The 22270-nt window shown below is 33.3% G+C and overlaps 1 protein-coding gene across 1 annotated transcript; it reads left to right on the forward strand.

Annotated features, from left to right (window-relative positions):
* Nucleotides 1–814: 814 nt before the first annotated feature.
* LOC140062066 (orexin receptor type 2-like) lies at nt 815–22063 on the forward strand. Its single transcript, XM_072108110.1, has 7 exons — nt 815–945; nt 15597–15937; nt 17667–17900; nt 18202–18356; nt 18806–18949; nt 19820–19956; nt 21143–22063. The coding sequence occupies exons 1-7, from the start codon at nt 936–938 to the stop codon at nt 21325–21327; spliced, it is 1206 nt and encodes a 401-aa protein (XP_071964211.1). The 5' UTR covers nt 815–935; the 3' UTR covers nt 21328–22063.
* The last annotated feature ends 207 nt before the right edge of the window (nt 22064–22270 follow it).

A 22270-nucleotide genomic window follows, 5' to 3' on the forward strand; every position in this document is an offset into this window, starting at 1 on the left:
ATTCCATTGAACTTAAAAAACAAAGTTGGAAAAGCTTTTGAAAAAATCCGCAGCTGATAAACTACTTAAAACATTTTTTAAAAAATGATTTTTTTTTTAGTCAGTTGAAATTTATTTTAGCATAAAATTAGTTAGATAAATAATTATCTATTTAGAGTGTACGTCTAATAACGTAGTTTAAAAATCAAACTGAATACTCATAGGGTCTACAACTATCTAATAATGAAGGTAGCAATATTTGTTATTTAGCAACATTGAGGAATTTAGAAATGTTCTTCCTCACGCCAAAAATGTGAAACTTGGTATTACATTCGTTGATGAGACGTTTTTGATCCTGTAATTTGGCCTACATGTTTTTAATACTCACCGAAACTTTTATTTTATTATTCAAATATAAGATTACATTTATAAATGTGTAAAAGGAAAGAGATTTAATGGTTCTACATGATGCAAGCACTTGTAATAATACTATTCAATCAAATATTTCAGCAAAAGTCAAAATCCAGCATTGAATAGACACTGTTCACACATTATAGTTATTAAAGTCATCATCATCACCGCTATTGCAGCATCGCATAAGGAAACACATATTTAAATGACAGAACATACCTGGAATCCTTATTAGCTGCGTTATTCTATTTAATTAAAGATATGATCATCGCAATGTTGCCGCTATTCGAGTTCGTGCGAGTATAACCATTCCTATTCGCTGATACTTCGTACCGCCTACAAATCCATGGTACACACGCCATCACTACCCGGCGGATCATTCTTAAATTGTAAGACGACAAAACAGACTCTTGGAGCTAGTTAACAAACAGTATTGTAATTAATGATACTTTAATAGGATAATTAGGCCCTATTCGAGTTCTAAAACATTGATTAGCGTAAATCTAAACCTTTGGTTTTCATTTTTGGTTCAACAACAAAAAATCATGGATAGCGGTAAGTTTTATTTTGATTTTCTTTTTATATTTGAAATTTATAAGAATATATCACATTTTTGCATGTTCATAACTCGTATCGACTTGATGTCGCAGGTATCTTATTCAACTGTAACTGTTTCGTTTCACTGAAATCCCATTTGTTATTTCATTTTTTTTTATTATTATATTGTGTCATCTGTGAATAGGATGACATTTTTATCATTGGACAAAATGTATTTGCGTATAATATCAATATTATGTTGCTTCAATTGTAATAAGGATTGTGGATAATGATTTGTCCTAGAATAAGTTTTATAAACCGCCGTTCGAGACTATGATGACGTGAGCATAAAGCTACCTAAAGAATAATGAATCAAAATAATTTGTAATTCATTTTTTCTGTTTATTTTGTATATTTCTTTATATATTGTTCACTTTCTCAGATGGCCAAATTTAAAAACCTTGCAGTTTCTGTTGAGTATACTTTTTCTTCTCTCAAATATTGATATTACTTTCCAGTATCGTGGGGATGTTAACAAATTTTATCTTTATTTTACAATATATGTTATAAAATATGCCTATACACTGTAAAAATAGTGTTTAGATCTTAAACATGTATTTTTTACCCGCTTTTTTCCACACATTTATCCTGAAACGTGTTTAGATATTAACATGTTTAGGAATACATTAGCGTGTTTTAGTTTTGTGTACTTTAATAAGCGAGGTTTATACCAAAAAAAGAATTAATATAGGTAAATATGCAGACAATTTTTTTCAAAGCTAATTCCTCAAAGGCAGGAAATTATTCAGAAATTAATATAGTTAAATATGAAATTAAGCTGACAATTTTTTTCAAAGCCTTCTCAAAGGCTGGAAATTATTCAGAAATTAATATAGGTAAATATAAATTTAGGCAGAACATTCTTTTTCAAAGCTTCCTTAAAGGCTGGAAATTATTCAGAAATTAATATAGGTAAATATTCAATTAGGCAGACAACTTTGTTCAAAGCTAATTACTTAAAGGCTGGAAATTATTAGGAAATTAATATAGGTAAATATAAAATTAGGCAGAACATTTTTTTCAAAGATAATTCATTAAAGGCTGAAAATTATTCAGAAATTATTCAAATGCAATAGGAATCAGTGCTATTATTACAATATTAATTCCGATTGTTACGATATGATAAACAAGTTGGTATTTGCATTAAATGACGTGTAATTGATCAGAAGGGTATGCTCACATGCTATGCTCATCCAATCTGTCACATTTTTTAGTCACGTTAGCTTTCTTAAAATCCGGTTTTAGAAAACAATTTCGGTAATAGAAAATACGTTTCATTGTAATTAAACAATAATATGTATATTTAATGAATATAGCAGTGGTATTGAATAAGAGAAGATTGATATTATGACGACACAGTTTTTATAAAGATAAGAAGACGATGAATCATGCTAAAAAAGAGAAAGTCAAACAATGTTTACACAAAATTGGAGTAGGCCCTACTAAGAAAAAGACTGTTTAAATATTTTGCGATAAAAGATGTCAATGCCACTACGGAATAGATATTGCATGTCATGAGGGAACAGCAAAGATGTCGGGAATAGGGAGGACGAGAGCAAAAGAAGAAGAAGAAAGGAGAAGGTGTACAATGACAACGTCGATGCTACGGGTTAGACCATATGAACAGAGGAATAATGACGATAAGAAAAGTGCACTGATGACGATAAATATAGTGAAAGTTTGGATGATCATCAAATAATACGAATAATGATGACGATGACACTGAGTACAAAATGATAATTACGATGCATGTCAAGAAGATATAACAATGTTTATTTGCTCTCAAGTGCTCAAATTAGACACACACGAACCACGGTCCCGAGTTAATAACCTTTACTCGGCGAAACGTGACAGATTCTTCCCTGGTTTACCGGAGTATTCGTGTTCTACACTATAGGGCCTACCGAAAAGACGACAGATTCTTCCCTGGTTTACCGGAGTATTCGTGTTCTACACTATAACTACCGAAAAGACGACAGATTCTTCCCTGGTTTACCGGAGTATTCGTGTTTTACACTATATAACTACCGAAAGAAGAGTGACAGATGCTTCTCTGGTTTACCGGAGTATTCGTGTTTTACACTATATAACTACCGAAAGAAGAGTGACAGATGCTTCTCTGGTTTACCGGAGTATTCGTGTTCTACAATATAACTACCGAAAAGACAACAGATTCTTCCCTAGTCCACCGGATTATTGGTGTTCTACACCTATATACCGAAAAGAGTTATCTGGCGACCATGTCGAAGATCCAACACAAGTATAGGCCTATATGCATTATTTATAAACGCTGTTACCAATTCAAGGTCTCATACAGAAGAAAGTGCATTGATAACTTAAAGATGTATTGTCTCTTTGACTAATTCCAAAAAAATAAAAAATAAAAGATTTCGAAAAAAGGTGGTTCATTTTGAAGTATCATAATAGTTATTAACTATCACCAAACATTTTTCGAGAAAAAAAAAATTAACTGAAATACAGACGTTTTTTTGTTAAAAAAATAACTTTGACTTCCAGTCAAAGTTTTCAATCAAACATATCCCATAATGAAACGCGCTTGTTTGGCTACTCTGTATGCATAATCATAAAACTTCTTCATGATCTGTGTGAAAATCGGGGTGAAAATACCTTCTTAACCGTGACAAGTTGTAAACAATCCTAATTTAGCATATGCATAATGCGTACTCATGGTTTGAAATCTTTGTTTACTTTCGCTCGTGACGATTTTCCAGATGAAATGTAATCAAACTAATTTACCTGTTAATTACGTAAACTTGTTGTTTTGGCTTAAATTTTCGACTTAAAGTGAATAACTTTAATATTACTTTGATATGGCCACTTTAAATTTAGAATATTTTGACCTTCATTTTTTTGTGTTTCAAGGGACAATACATCTTTTTTAACTTCTATTAACTATACTTAATATGTAACATTTACACTATACTTTGATAGTGTAAGTTGAAGCAAAATTAATCCATTTAAATAGGCATCTACGTTCGTTCATTATGCAGTACGATGGTATTCTATAGACTAGAGCTTACAATCCATCGGGTATTAATACAATAATTAATCATCATAGACAAGCACAACTTCAATGCCACGTTAATATAAACATATCAAGTGTTAACATGATTAATTTTAAATTTTTAAATTTGTCTATATTTCAGATGCATTTTTCAAAATATATAAAAACCTGCCATCAGCCAAAAATTGAATATTGCGCATGAGTGATATTGTAAAAAATTGAAAAATATGTTTTTGCTTCATCTTTTGTATATTATACAGGACATAATACATAAATAAATATATTAAATATTAATAAACTGATTTGCTTATATATAATCCATTAGAAAACTTGTTAGGTCTTGTCGATCAACACTAATCGACTTATAATATAGACAACTGCTTCTTTCTATTTATAAAACATTTTGAATGTAAGCCTAGACTAATCTTCAAAACGAACGCTTCAAATTCTCTCTATACTAGTAATGCTATTAAATTATGTAATTAATGTTTATTCTGCTTAAAAAGCGGTTAACTCGCGTTGATTTTATATTGAAACTATCGTTATTATAATATACTTTCACATTAAATGTTGTGTCACAACAAACATGCGGGATCCGTATAATTCATGTATTATGCTAATAGTTTTTCCATTTTTTAAAACTTTTAGCACCCACATATTATAACAATTACTAGACAACGTTGTTTTTAGCCGTGTGTATGCTGCTCTTTTTATTTTAAAGAATGTATTGTCCCTAAAAATCATGAAAAATGAGGATTTTAACAATCTTGTTAAAAACTTTTATTAGGCCATTTTGTAGCCATTAATGCATGGTTCCCCTATAATTATTATATTACGGTTGTTTGTGGTGGTGTAGAGTATTATATTTATTTATTATTCGCACTAACCACTTAATTTATTTTTACTTTACTAACACAAGTACAGAAATGTGGTTGACAATAAAGTAAATTTGTTGGAACAGTGACCAAAAGGAAACGTCGTTTATGTTCATTTATATGCTTTTAATGTTGCTTTAAAACTACGTTAACACAACAAAATAATGGACTTATCACAGCTTTATGAAGACATCTAGCACTCCAATTGCAAAATGTGAATAAAACTAGAAGAATAGCCTAAACTGTCCGTGTCACGTAGAGCGAAGGAGACAACTGGCTTTTTGAATCACAGTCGTAAATTGAGCCGACCATGCGTTTGGGATTGCATCTTTTACTATTTAAAATATGTCACATGGCGACATAACGCTTTCCTTATTATAGTAAAAAAGCAACAATTTCTATTAAATATTGATGTTTATATCAAAATGAACATTAAATGAATATAGTTGAATAATAAAAAAGGTCAAACTAGGGCTAGGGACTTATTTCACAGAATATTGAAATTTGATATTCAATATCTAAATAATGTTGATAATATCAATAATAATTCAATTGATTGTATTTTAAAGCTCTGTCTACACTATCAAACTAGTTTGACAACAAAAGTGTGATGTGCCCAAATATGGTAGTGATATGCCCAAATATGGTAGTGATGCGACATCATCATGTCCATATTATGAGCACATCACATTTTTTTGTCACATAAAGTTTGATAGTGCTTTAAATTTAGGATGTAGGACGTTGATTATACGTTGACACAATTAATATTAATTTAACAAGCAAGATTAAAGGGAACACCCGTTATTATTGATGTATACTATTTTCAGAAGAATTGCTATAATCAAGTTGTTTTAATAGGCATATTTCATTCGAAATCAGCAATCAGTTTCCGAACATTGATTTTTTAAACTAAACTTTAAACTAGATTTTTTTAAGCGAAAAATGATATCTAATTATTCTCATAAATTTCATGAATATAGGGTTTCCCCAAAGGAGAGGTTATTTCTGTTCTTATTAATTATAGATATCAATAGTGAATCTATTCCTATAGTTCTTTACATGTTTGTATTAGTGAACAAATAACAAGTCGACAGTGAACACATTAGTGTCGCGTCAGGTTTTAGACACTCACTGTTAAATGAGTCTTTTTATAGTCTTTTAAATATCATAAACCAACAAAGATTACAAATATTCGACTATTTTGATCATTTAAAGATAAAATAGGCCTAGTATTGCTTAATGCTCAGTGTGTGGGCTTATTTAAATCTATAGATCTTGCTTATTTGTAACTTGTAACATTTTGAATATAATATAAAACATGTATTGTCGTTTACATCGGCCTACTCCAATATTCAAATTGTATATGAATTGTTAGACGAGCAAGGCAGGCCTTAGGTTGTGCACCTAGTGTAACATAAGCCTATTCTAAGGCCTGATACAGGGCCTATTTTGTGAACCAGTTCACCCCCTATTCGTCTCAAATGATGAACTGGGTTCTTTAAAGTGCACACAGGTAAACTGTGTACACTGGACCTACGGTTTAATAGTCCTTATCCGAGAAGACTTTATGTTGATTTTATTTAAATTGAATATTAATGATTCTGTAAAGTCAAAAAGTTCAGGATTAATAGCAAAGTTAGCTGAAAGGAATTAAATGGGCAGTTTGCTGTCTCTTAAATTCACTATAATGTAGTTAATTCTACACACCATTAACTCAATTTGAATAAAACAAATTTTAGCATGCTAAAAATAAAGTTCACCATTTTCCCTGATTGCCTGTCTGTGTCGTCACTTGACGTGCGCGTACAAATTGTGCCAGTTTTACCACGTTGAAACACCGGTTCTCGTCACCGAAGTTAAGCAACGTTGGGCCTGGTTAGAGCTTGGATGGGAGACCATCTTGGTATATCGGGTGCTGGAAACGGAGCTGGAGTCCTGTTAGGCCCTGCATCTAGTATCTGCGTCAGACGTATTGGCCCATGCCTTTCCTCTGGTCAAGGTGGACACTGGACGAGAGAAGCCCTTGATCAATGTTAGGACCGATAAAGGTGCTTTAAACAGTCCTGGCTTTGTTTGTATCAAACCTGTTAGTGGCGGTTAATTATTGCTGTTGGTTTCGATTAAATAAAAGCTTGATTCTAACTAAGACGCAATGCAAGAACGTTAACCGCAATACAAGTAATATGACCAATCACAAGCCATGAATTATTCGAACTTTCGCTTGTCATTGGTCAACTCGTCTTATGTTGTTGCGCTTACTTTCAATTTACGTTTTGCAAAGCTGGAAAACGTTAGAAGGGGAACTACAATTTTTTTTATTTCAACTCTAAAGTAAAATGTAATAAATACTAATATTTGATCTTGACATACCTTCAAAAACACTTTAGATTGTAAATTTCATTTCCTTTTAAAAGACGTATTTACGGATTAGGAATATACATTTAAGGATCAAGGCAAGATGCAAAGACGCCTAACATGATTAACGACTGATATTGTGTTTAAATCAAACATTATAATGTATTCCGATCCTGTCAATCCATATTTAATTGATTAATCAAAAGGTGTCATCACCGAATTTAAGATACAAAATTTTAAAAAAATGAATAGGTCCAGGTTCGCGGCATCACCTACAAACAGTGTAATGAGCATAAAACGCGCAGTGTTGTACGTCACCACTTCGTCATCAGTTATAATTATTATGCATAATCAAATTCTGACTTCTGCGTCTGTAATTGCATGCCCTGTGTGTTGATTATTGACACTCTGAGCAATGGGTAATAAGTATCTATACTGTACGCATGCGTATGAACCAATTGTGTGATAACTTTACTAACTTAGAAATATGTGTCGTGCAACTGAGAATTATTTATTAGCAAAGACACAAGGCAGCACCAACAATCGGACGTAGATGCAACGCAAGCGTGTTGACCAATCACAAGTGACTGTTCGGAAGATCCATCGCTTGTGATTGGTAAAATCACTAAAGCATGGTTCCCACTAACGCAACGCTAGACGTACTACGCAACGTAATCAAATTGACCTATCAAAAGCGATGGATTATTCGAACTGTCGTTTGCGTATCATGGGAACCAATCATTAAAAACTTGCCACATACTTCTCACAACATTTATTAAGCTTCCTTATGCAAGAATAAAGTATTTTTTTAATTGTCGAGACATAATTACATTATTAAATTCATGTTAAAACAAGGAACAGCTGATAGGTCTAGGACTAAGATGTAACCCAAGCAAGAAGTTCAAATTTAATTTTCCCCGCATTTGCATACTGCATGGCCCTCCTGTTATTACGTAATACCGCGTTATTATTCGTTCTGGCGTTGTTCACAGCTGGCTTTTTTGTTTGAGTCGCGTGTTTGAAACTTTAACAATTCATGTTTGTCTACAGTATAAGATGGATAGTTGTTGTCTGACCGTGTACACTTTATGCTGTCTCTGTCTAATACTATAATAATGTGCGTATCGTAGTTTTTATTCACATTTTCCTAATCATCATTATTAGTATAATAATAATAGATAGATTTGTATAGCGCAAATAAACGATGTCTCTATGCGCTCGACAATAAAGAGAAAGAGTATTGGTATATTTAAACTATTTGGGGCATTAACGGGTGTTCATTGGAAAAAAGACAACATTAGGGAACATTTTAATTTATCATTACATTACATTAATCCAGAGGTATGAACTCTCAAAACATCATATTGGCAATATGTAATTGACATGGCGACGATTATACAGACAGGCTTGGAATAAATTGCCAATTACAAATCATGATTAATCTTTGGTGCGGGAATTAAAAAATAACATTTAAAACGTCGATTAATTCCAAATTGATTGATAAATAGAGTATCAATAGATTAATCCTTTTGGAATAATTTATATTAGTAATTTGTTCTGCAACAATTGGTTAATACTTGTTCTGCATCAACAGTGTGATGACGTATTATTCATCAGTCGTACAATTTAAATTATTCCCAGATCAACCTAACATTATGTTTATTATTAATCATGACGTCACGGTTCATGAGAGGATGATGATGAGATATTAAAGGAGGAATATAAGGTAAAAAAATGATGAGGAGGTGAAGGGAAAGGAGTTACAAATGTGACTGAAATTCAATTAACAACGCGTCTCTTTAGAATTTCTAAATTTGACTGAAAAGTGTTGTCATTGTCAAACTTGTCATTTTAATAGAGAAAGAGAGTTATACTTTATATAAAAGTTCACAAACGTCATTAAACTCAACAATTAAACCCCGGGTTGCATTCAGTGTTCCATTAGTGTGTCATTTTTAGAGAACATATACTTGTTTCATTAATATTCATACAGTTACAGAAACGTCACCACTAATTTAGAGTATTTTAGCATTTAGCTTTTAAGGTACGCTTGATTTATTTTGTTTGCAGTCTTTAATATTTTGAAGTTAAATATATTCATTCATTTAAAGATGTATTGTCCAAAAACTTGCAAACTAAAGTTTATTAAAATCGAACTTTTAATAGGCCATTTTGTAGTTTTAATAAAGGTAATCACTTCCCATAGAAAAACATGAAAACAAATTTATGTTTTCATAAACATAATGACAAAATAAACGGTTAAATTAAACTAAAACCCCATGGACTGGTAGCCAATTCAACTATTTTTTTTACTGTAAATTACAGTTTTTTTCAGGTAAATAACTTTTTTTCAATCTAATTTTTGGTCAAAGTGAATAACTATTTTTGTGGTACAGTATTAATGGCACATTCAGCCAAAAATTAAATTATTTTTTGTAGGGGGACAATACAACATCTTTTATTTAAAAGAATATTTGCACTATATATGCTACAAATGGAATTATGTTATAATATAATTTTATAGGCCCTTTATAGCAGCAAAATATGTATACGGTCTTTAAATGTATTCTATGTCGCCTCAGAAAATCTCTATTGTGTGAATGGAAATCATTAATGGTATACTAAGATTGATGGCATTCAATTTACAGCCATTAACTTAACATCTGTATCCGTATCTTAGTCTGAACTATATTCATAAAGATGTTTCATTTTTATGTGACGTCATCTGTTATTGTCTTTGCCAGACATGTCGCCAAATTTGAATTTAAAACCGCAGTTGGTATTTTAGTAACAGTAGACATGGTATAATAAGTTCAACATTCCGTATGTGTATTCTCTATTTTTTTCTGACATGTTCTACAAACATTAAAGTCTCAATAAATGCCTAGACCTATATTAACTCTACATAGATGTTAGGACATACTTGTGGCTACAATAGGCTAGTATAACAATAGTGATAATAATAATTGTACAATAAGCTAGTCCATAACAATAGTAATTATTACTAAAACTTCCATAGTAGATAATAGGGAATAAAGATTTACAAATTGTGGGGATAAAAAAAATTGAAAAACACAAAGCATGTGTATTTATTTAAGAAAAATCTAAGTCACGTACGAATGATATAAAATGATGAGAAAAAGTCGCCCAATTAAGATAGCCGATTATCATTGCTGTATCTCGTGCACATACTAGGCCTACAGTATTTCCCCAGTGTCAGGGAGTATGTGGTAATAGCATATCATCTCTAAGAAACAAACTCAGGATATGTTTGATATGCCATCAACTATATGAATTGATAACAACTGTGAGGGAAAAAAATATATAAATTCACTCTCTCCTGAATATAGGCCTATACTAATAATTCTTCTGCATTATAAAAAATCAACAAAGGTAAGACAATGTGGATACTAATCATGATTTATTCTCAAGGTTTTTTTGCGATTATTTTGTCATTTTATAAACATAATACATCGTTAATGTAATTATTCGCTTTTAAGACGTTTGTCTTGATTATGTCTTGTCATCTCTAAACACTTACCACTGAAGCACCGAAAGGTTCATCATCACAATTAATTTAAAGAATGAATGATACGTGAAGTAAAAGAAAGAAATCAACACCATTACGTTATACGATATGATTTTTGTACTTCAGCATAATGTATACAGTTCGACTTCAATTATTGAAATAATTATTAGAAGGCCTAGAAGTGATCAAAGCTATGAGTAAATGGAGTTTAGTTCTGACTTATATAGTAGGTTTACTTAAAGTCCCATTCCCTATGTTTTTTAGATCTAATTTAAGGTCACAAACTCCGGGCACAAACTACATTTAATGTGAAAATAAATACTATATGGTTCTATTGAAATAACTTTTTTTCATCTTTAAACGGTAACAAATGTGAAAAATAAGTTGATTCTAATAATTTAAGCGGCCCGCGCTATAAATCCAACATGCATTGCGCGCGTATTGATATTTTATTTTTTCTTCTGTAATTCACCACGTTTCGATCGATCGTGAGGCCAAAACAGTTAAGGATCGACCTAACTTTTTAGCGAAAATACCGGGTATCAACGGATTCTGGCAAAAATAGAAAGAAAATTAATGCAGCAACTACACAACGTCAGGCTAAGCCTAGCTAGCGTACGATGTTCGTAGTGCCTACGTTTGTTTACCAGCTAGGCCTACAAAACTAAGCCTAGCTAGGCTAGGCCTAAAGACCGTCCCTCTGAAAGCACATTCACCGCGAGCTAATTAGGTAGGTTCAGTGCATTGTTTCTCTCTTTTTATAATAATTTATCATAAAACGCATATTTAAAACAAGAAATTACCTGGTTTAATGTTTTTAGCGTTATATATGCATTATTTTTACCAACTTTTGGGAATGGGTTTTAAATTTAGTCTTCCTTTCAAAGTTCCTTCTGTAGGCCTATCATATTCAAGTTAGTTCGGAATTTTTGAAACTCAAACTGGGCATGCGCAAACCCTGTAGCACGTCTGGTAGAAGAGAGTCTATGAGACAGTAGTAGTCTGTAGTGTAAGACCTATTCAATAAACAATGTGTTCGTGTTGGCTGTCAACAAAGGCCGGGTAAAATACTATAAATGTATTATTGAATAATGGTCAAAACAATCCTTACGTTGTGAGAAATAGTTTTTTAGTTTGTTATTTATTAAGTTCAGTTATATTGGACGTATCTTGCAATCTCACACATTTTCATAAAACGCATTTTGGGGAAAATGTGCGGATGACCACATTGACAATACTGACCCAACAGACACTCGTGACATGTCAAAGTTCACAATAAAACATTGACTTACGCAAGTAATAATATTTATAGAATGATACACAATTTCACCTTAATGTAACCTTTTCAAAGCAATAATCAGTCTTAGTGACGTCATTGGGCCTTTTGAGATTTTCTACTGCATGTATCAATTTAAAAACATCGTGAACTCCAACGATAATTTAAAATACGATTTGTTTTCTGACAGAAAGTAATAAAATGTTGGTTCATTTTGTTTAATGTTGAATTGGATCGATACATTATTTATTAGAAATAAATTAAAAGTTATTTTATTGTCTGCGCCATGACGTTAATATGAAAAGATTATCGTTATACAAGTGCCTACACGACGAAGGGTTAATCTTCTAAGGTAATAAGTTACTGCAGTACTTCTGCTTGTAGCCAGAGTAATGATTGGCCTCATCTCCGTTAATTTTGTCATAAATTATATATTTGGTTCGTGCTCAGTCAACAACGTGTTTGTTTTATGATCCAAAAACAAACCTTGTAATTTCTTGTTTTCTCTTTAATCACATATAATAATAAGAAGCAACACTTTGATTACGTCATGAGCGCAGCGTTGTATCTGTGCAACTTTTAATGTAACATAATAGGTATCCACTTTGACCAAAAATTAGATCGACAAAAAATGTATTTACCTGAAAAAATGTAATTTAAAGCAGAAAATTGTCAAATTTATTTTGTCATTTTATAAGTGAAAACATTTTTTTTTTCGTTTTTTTTTCTATGGAAGTGATTAACTTTATTAAAACTACAAAATAACCTATTCAAAGTCTGATATAATTAATCTTCATTTTTCATCTTTAAGTTTGATGTTGTGATTATATTATATTGTGTGCAGCCCTTCACCTTTGACTGCGTCATTGGTTTCGTATTTTTAATTACACTTTTACCAATTAGTGGACATTCAGTTACAATTATCACATCGACATAAATCCAGGTTAAGTCGATTTTCAATGTACTGTTTACAGAAGCCCATCCACTTAAGATCATCCACTCATCCGCCATTTAAGACAAATAGAGCCTAATTACAACAATATTATACTAATACGTAATATTCATAGAAGCACAATAGAATTCAGATTTTATTGGTGGTGCTGTTCACCAAAGCAATACAATAGGCCTAAGTATTAAAATAAAGTAATGACAAACTTAAACTTGGTTCTCAAACGCAACGATGTAAGCACACGACGGCGCGATAGATCACCCAAACTGTCGCGTGTGATTGGTTAACGCACTGGCGTTGCGTTGATGTCGTTGCGTTGCGTCCAAGTGTGAACTAAAAAAGAAAGACCTATTTTAACATGCATTATTGAATTGAAAGTTTGTTTCCATCGGTATAGAATATTTAAAAAACATAGCTGGTATAAAGACATTAAACTAAACATTATGATTAATATAACATTAATTATTTTTTATCCTCCTATTCAATCGAAGCTTAATCGAAACATGTGGTTCACTTCGGTAAATTTAGTGTGAGAGATATTTCTTGAGGGCCGCCGTGACGCGACGGTCTTTCCCAAGTTTTATTAAATGAAATAACAGTTATTACCGAATGGAAGTAAGGCTAGCTGCCTGATTTCGCAAGTTAATACATACGACAGCACCGCAGCATTGAGCATATCAGTCTTTTTTAAATAGTGTGATAAGTATTGTACTTTGTTTATACACATACATTCTTAATAAACCGTTTGTAAACCCTTTCAAGATTGAATTCAAGTAGGCCCTATTGTATACAATTGTCTCTTATAGGCCTACAGTATATATTATGATTGATATGATTAAAGCTCTGTTTACACTATTAAACGTTATGTGACAAAAAATATTGTGCCTAAATATTGGTAGTGGTATGCCCAGATATGGTAGTGATATAACATGATCATGTCCATGGGCATATCATTTACATTTGTTTTGTCAAACTAGTTTGGGTATAGACATGGTGTAATGTTAGATTCATTGAATTTAGTCAACGATTTGGTATTTTTGATAAATTAATACATTACCTATATTCTAGGTACAGTGTCTAGAATTTGTACAGGATAGGAAATTATGTGACATTTCTTCGGCCTCTGATGCCTGTATCAAAGCCTTTACCATACTACAGTATCACCGTATGTGGTGTATCCTATGATACTAGACATATAATCTGGAGACAGTGACACTCAAATTAATTACGGAATAAGCAAGACTTAGAATGAGTTATAACATGGATGAGTGACATTTTACTCTTCTCTTATTATAATTAGCACTTTGTTGACATTTTGTTTAGGCCTATGGCTTAAAGCGATAAGACTAAGAAAATGAATTTGCCATAGGCCTACTACCCTTTAACACTGTAAAATGATTATATGTATACGTAGAATATTAATATATGGTATAGGCCTACTGTTATTACAAATCGAACCGCTTCTATAATCAACGGTTTGGCCACAGTCTAAAGTGGTGGATCACATTCCATCTTTTACCGCCGCACACAATGATTTGGGATCTGTGCTCAACTCAAACGGTTGGAACTCATCGAAGTAACCATTGACGATTAGATAATGTTTGAATCTAGCAAGGATGTTTGTTGATGAAATAGTTCACTCTGCCCTAAACTGAAAGCGTTTATTTTGACAGGAAATAAACCAAGTGATGTACACGCGTAAGTTGTCTTCTTAACGCATCTCGTATAATGTTAGCAAAACAGTGAGCAACTATCAGTCAGCAATGCCATCTATTTAAACGTCTACACTTTTAAACACAAACGTGTCTACTGATAGATGGACACGTACAAAGGCTGATTCTAGATATAACGTTTATAATCACATTAGAATAATATGAATAAGTCTTCACATCGCTTACAATAAAAAAGATTGTAATAAAGCTTATTTTCCACGAATTTGTTTACGCGAATCGAAAGCGTCAGTTCATACGCATCTTCCAAATGAGATTTGGAAGATGGAAACATGAATACGATTCGCGCAAACAAATTTTCCTAGTGGAAAATTCGACTTTAAAACAGATTTAAACTGTTTCAGTGTGACGAGTTAACATTTTATTTGGTTTTAGTCTGATTTTATTAAACTTAATTTTTTAAATATTTAGTTTGTAACAATAATTTTGATTTGAAATTGATGATAATTTTGTATGATATGTTGAAGCCATGAAAGACATAACGCTTACGTTGCGTCCTAGTGGGAACCAAGCTTTCTCTCATTCACTCTCATTCACATTTATTTACTCATCATTTATAAATACAGTTTCATAGCATAAATGATGGCAAGGATCCTGCATAGAGAAGTTTACACTTCTGTTTTCGCAGGACCCTTAAAAAACATAAAACAATAAACACAACATCAAGATCAAAATGGTTGTTATGTGTCTTTCAAGTCGAACTCGGTGTTCCGATGTTAGATAGCTCTTCCTTAAACCACTCAAAATATATATATATATATATATATATATATATATATATATATATATATATATATATAAACGTACCTGTAAATATTATACAAAAATTAATAAAATGAAACAAAATAATGGAAGTTCTTTTCTCTACAGAATATTATTATTATTATGATAATTACTCAACGATCAGTGATGAGTACTTAGCTGACATCATGGACACTGTGAGACAGAAAGTACATCCTGGACCTTTTGAATGGATGATAATCTCCTCATACATCATCGTGTTTCTGTTTTCAATCATTGGTAACAGTTTAGTTTGCATCACCGTATTGCAAAATGAACAAATGCGTACAGTAACCAATATGTACATTGTGAACCTGAGTATTGCCGATATACTCGTTACTGTGTTATGCGTACCCTGGACAGTTACATATGAGGTTACTCATACGTGGTTCTTTGGAGCTACCGCTTGTTCGATTATATCGTATATTCAGGTGGGTGGTTGCTGATATTTAAAATAATAATATAATAGGAAGAAATTTGAAATCACATCTACAGATAGAAAACATAAAAACACATTTGGCACCCAAACCTTACCGATGAACATACCAATGCTATTGAAAGAGTACAAAAACGTGCGTGTCGAATCATCTTAGGTCACAATTATGTCTCATATGAAGCAGCTTGTTTGATTTTAAACCCCTTAAGGAACGAAGAACCGAATTATGTATTAATTTTGGTACTTCTTTACTTAACTCTAAATTTAAAGAATGGTTACCGCCCCTAAGAGAAGAAACCCATAAGTACAATTTAAGAAATAGGAAACACCATACGATTCCCAGTGCCAAAACAGAACGATACAAACGTAGCCCCATTCCCTACCTCGTAAATATTTTAAATAACCGGGACTAATGCAATTTACTACAATTCATGTTCGCGGGGCAATATTATTTTATTCAATATCAGACAGTTCTAAATTTCAGTTTTAATAATTGTTTTTTAATATAATGTATATTTTAAATTGTAATTGTATGTTGTTGATTAATGGAGATGTTTATTTTAATGTTACTCTCAACGCCACAACATCGAGATCATTCGATCTCAACGCCACAACATCGAGATCATTCACTCTCAACACCACAACATTGAGATCATTCACTCTCAACGCCACAACATTGAGATCATTCACTCTCAACGCCACAACATTGAGATCATTCACTCTCAACGCCACAACATTGAGATCATTCACTCTCAACGCCACAACATTGAGATCACACACTCTCAACGCCACAACATCGAGATCATACACTCTCAACGCCACAACATTGAGATCATTCACTCTCAACGCCACAACATTGAGATCATTCACTCTCAACGCCACAACATTGAGATCATTTACTCTCAACGCCACAACATTGAGATCATTCACTCTCAACGCCACAACATCAAGATCATTCACTCTCAACGCCACAACATTGAGATCATTCACTCTCAACGCCACAACATCGAGATCATTCACTCTCAACGCCACAACATTGAGATCATTCACTCTCAACGCCACAACATTGTAATCATTCACTCTCAACGCCACAACATTGAGATCATTCACTCTCAACACCACAACATTGAGATCCTTCACTCTCAACGCCACAACATCGAGATCATTCACTCTCAACTCCACAACATCGAGATCATTCACTCTCAACGCCACAACATCGAGATCATTCACTCTCAACGCCACAACATCGAGATCATTCACTCTCAACGCCACAACATTGAGATCATTTACTCTCAACGCCACAACATTGTGATCATTCACTCTCAACGCCACAACATTGAGATCATTCACTCTCAACACCACAACATTGAGATCCTTCACTCTCAACGCCACAACATCGAGATCATTCACTCTCAACGCCACAACATTGAGATCATTCACTCTCAACGCCACAACATTGAGATCATTCACTCTCAACGCCACAACATCGTGATCATTCACTCTCAACACCACAACATTGAGATCATTCACTCTCAACGCCACAACATGCATGGAGATTCACCCTTAACTCTTACTCTAAATGTATTTTCAACCGCTCGGAAACATACATAATAATTAGGAGCTCATGAATTAGCTAAATATCAACCCCTCTCAACATCATGACATAATGTTTGCGATCAAACTTCTTTATTATTAAATGTCACTATCTTTAATTATATTTACAGCTTGTTTGTGTTGGTGTGTCTATCTTTACGCTAACGTTCATTGCTCTAGACCGATATCTTGCTATCTGCTGCCCATTCAAGTACAAGATCAATCGGTCTAGGACCGTTGTCCTTATAGCTATAGCCTGGATGTTGGCAATAATTATTGCCTTGCCCGTCTACTTTGTTCATGAAATTGAAGAAGATTCTTTAAAAAGATACCACGAGAAGGTTTGGTTGACTACGTGTGGTGAGGTAATTATACAATTTACGATATCCAAAAAAAATGACAACTTTGCCTCAAAATTAAATGTGGGATACAGCTAAAGAGAAAAAAAAATAATGACTAGCACACCAGGTTTTTTATACGCCAGGCATCATCCATTTTTAAGTACATTGACTCTACTAAAGGGAACAAAAGAGATATTGTTTTTACTTAAATTACGGGCGGGAACATGATCTATTATATAAAATTATAATAATTTTATTTATGGTTTCGGCAATATAGAAATTGCCATATGCCTAATGTATACTATATCATTGATATTTGGTACAGAAATGGAGTAACGAAACACTACGGAAGCTGTATCACATTGGACTAGTACTGGAATTATATATTGTTCCATTGTTTATCATAACATTAGCGTACACCAAGGTGTGTCGTACGCTGTGGTCAGGGATACCGACTGAGGAGAAAACATCTGGTAAAATGTAAGTAAGTGCAGTAAGGTTGTACAAATATCACGATCTAATCTCTACATTTCATCACAGAGTGTGTAATAAGTCTGAAATTCTCTATACGCCCCCTCACGGTCAGTATTTGTTCAGGGCCTGCCATATCACCTTCCATTGAGACTGAACGTGCATGTCAGCCAAACCGTAATAGATAATATATAGCATGCCTATCATAACGCCCCCGGCATACCCCACCCCACTAACCAAACCCTAATCTAATGGTAGGGCGTCTGACAAGAAGGATTTCGAATCTTGTCTGTGCGGCTTTTCCTGATTTTTTCCGTTTAAAGATGAATTCATTAATTTTTATTGTAGAATGTTTTCTATCCCTATAAATTTAAATAAGTTTAGATATATTTTGTTCATTGTTCCTAAAACGTTTGTGTTTTGTTTACTTTCTTTTACTTTAACTTATTTTCTTTTAGGCCTGACAAGAAAATACGTACTTCTTCTACCAGTGCGGCCCAAACACAGACAGAGAATCGAAAGAAAGTGGCCCGGATGTTGATAGTCGTTGTTGTCCTTTTCGCATTGTGTTATTTTATGACACATGTTATGAACCTTCTTAAGTAAGTATGGAGTTCTATTTCCGACGACCTACAGTAACATCTACGACGACCTACAGTAACACCTACGACGCCCCACAGTAACATCTACGATGACCTACAGTAACATCTACGACGACCTACAGTAACACCTACGACCTACAGTAACATCTACGACGACCTACAGTAACATCTACGACGACCTACAGTAACACCTACGACGCCCCACAGTAACATCTACGATGACCTACAGTAACATCTACGACGACCTACAGTAACACCTACGACCTACAGTAACATCTACGACGACCTACAGTAACATCTATGACGATCTACAGTACGGTAACATATACGACGACCTACAGTAACATCTACGAGGACATACAGTAACATCTACGACGACCTACAGTAACATAATACGACTATGCATTTATTGTGTTGCGACTGGACCTAGAAGTCTAAGACTGTATCGAGGAATCGAATGAGGAAGCACATCTCGATGTCCCTGTGCGCGTGTGCACAATAAGTTAATTACTATTACCGAAATCGAAAGCTAATATTAAGGATTCTAAATCTCATCTTTAGTGATAAAAGTGTATCATTGGCAATAATTTAACGGTCTAAAAAAGAAATTCTCAAAGCTAATTAACACCATACAGTAGGTCCATAATGACACTCATTCACACGTGGAGTTTTGTTATATAATTCGATTTCACTCTAATGATAAACCAAACGTGATGTAAAATAGTATTGTGATGGTGCTAGTTACAATATCTGTTATGCGTGATTAATTAATGAATGACGTAATGCATAAACGGGGATAAATAGAGAACAGATTTGTACTCATGGTACGAGAGAATTGTAGTATATTATTCCTTTTTATTTTGATATTAGACTCTTTGGCGTTTTTGATGACTTTAACCTGTTCGACGACAGTGACATCCAATTGATGCTATTACTGAACACAGTCACTCACTGGTTTATGTATTTTAACAGTGCCGTCAACCCGATTATCTACAATTTCTTAAGCGGTAAGCAGGATTATTAATAATTGTACATCTCTAATTTAGAGTCAAATTATGTCAGTATCGGCTGATATAGGCCTATAGGGTATTGGAAAAGAGGTGATACTGCACCAACGACTGCACAGACTATGGGGGCGCTTTACCCAATTTCTCGATCCGAAAGAAGTGCCCTTTCCCGTAGTTTGATACGCGCGCGCGTAAACCAAAAAATGAAATTATTCAGATAACAGTTTACTTTTTTATTATGTAAACACATTCTAATATTTTGTTATTGTAAACACAACAGAGAAATGAAGCAACTCATGAAAGGCCGAAGTTCAAAAAGTTCATTTTTATGAAATATGATCAATGATTTTAAAAAGGAAGCAATTTATGATACAACTTTAATCGTATTGTCGATTGTTGATTTCCCTTTGAAATCTATGTAATTAATCGTATACAAATGATTCGATCTGTACACGTGTATCGGTCCACTTATTTCATCTCCGGAATTAAATATTTCGTCTTGCATAACCGGAAGTAATTACCTGTAACTAATGGCGAATGTAATTTTCTTTTTTTTTGTCAAAACAATGTTGATGTATCGTATGATGTTAATTATATTTTGTTTAAGAAATCAAAACAAGTATCTTCCTAAAACAAATGATGAAAAAAGAAATGCACGTCAGAGTCAATTCATGTGTTATAATATTTTTGGTCAGATGTTTTGCTTACTCTGACTTTTGCTAAGTTTATTTCGAGAATACTGGCGGAAAGTCTCGGACGGGACCACCGTAGCATAAAGTACAATTACGTCATAGTAGACCAAAACATCTGACCAATTAGCTCCCTGACGCAAAGCTCTTAAGAAGTAGTTAAAGATGTATTGTCCCCCAATAACATGAAAAATGAAGATTAATTAAATCAGACTTTGAATAGGTTATTTTGTAGTTTTAATAAAGTTAATCACTTCTGAAGAAAAAAAACGAAAACAAATCATGTTTTTACTTATGAAATAACATAATAAATGTTTAAATTCAACCAAAAATCCAATCTAAAACTTTTTTCTCGATCCAATTTTTGGTCGAAGTAAATAATATTATATGACAATAAAATGGCATATTCAACAAAACAAATTAAAAAACAATTTTTTTTAGGGAGACAATACATCTTTAAGTATAAAATTTAGCCTATTTTATTAAATATTTTACAGCCAAGTTCAGGGAAGAGTTCAAAGCACTATGTTTATGCTGTTGTAGACGAAGTCAAAAGAAGCGACAGGACATGTTATCAGATCCAGGCAGAACTACGGAATACATGGGTATGTCCTGCAAGAAATCTAGCGCACTTGAAAGTCGACGAACGCACAATTCGTATACGGCCGTACAGACAGTTTAAATTTGTTTTTCCAAATTGTTTCTGTTGGTATCGAACGTCCAATCACAATGCATATTAATCTATTATGTATATTAAATCGCTAAGCCTATTGAGAAATTTAATTACTTGAGGGTTAACTGCTGGGAATATGTAAAAAAGTTTTTGCAGATTAGATTTTAGTTTACAGATAATTTTGACGTACGCGCGTATGACGTAATGTGTGCGCATCCGGCTACTCCTCCGTGGACAATTCCACCCGACATCACATAATGTATCATTTTAAAGACAGTAACATTCATGTGTTATTGTTTTAGTTTCTCGTTCAAATGACCCAATAATTTATAATAATCTTGTAAATACGGGTAGCCATCATTCAGACTAAATTGTGTGGGTGGTGTGTACTGGAGGGGTAATATTAGCACCAAGTTCTTAATTCTTTGTTCTGTAACATTGGGAATATGCTTGGCTATGACCGTTGTATTTGCAATTATACCCTCTTATATAATGTCTACCTCATTTTATAACGCTGTATTGTTTGTTTTGTTTGTTTTATCTTTATACTGGGTGACCTCTTCAGTCAAAGACTGATCTCCCAGAGGGCCCAGTTGGTGATCAGTGGCTGTGATGTACTAGTACACCGGGGTAACCCCCTACTCGTCTCGAAAGATGTACTAGGTTCTTTAAAGTGCACACGAGCAAGTTGTGTACACTGGACCTACGGTTTATAGTCCTTATCCGAGAAGACTCGTTCTACCACCAGAACCATGGAGTGAGTGAGCCTCGAACCCCTGCCGATGTTATGGCTACGTGATTACGGTTCCACTGTCTTAACCGCTCGGCCACTCACTCACTTCTTCTTCTTCTTCTGTAGACATTGGTGCCATGAAGTATAAGAATAAAACATTATTCATATACTTTTGTTTGTCACAAATGTTTGTCTTTTTAATCAATCATTAGATCATGG

This window comes from Antedon mediterranea, chromosome 11, assembly GCF_964355755.1.
Source record: "Antedon mediterranea chromosome 11, ecAntMedi1.1, whole genome shotgun sequence".
In the NCBI taxonomy this organism is placed as follows: Eukaryota; Metazoa; Echinodermata; class Crinoidea; order Comatulida; family Antedonidae; genus Antedon; species Antedon mediterranea.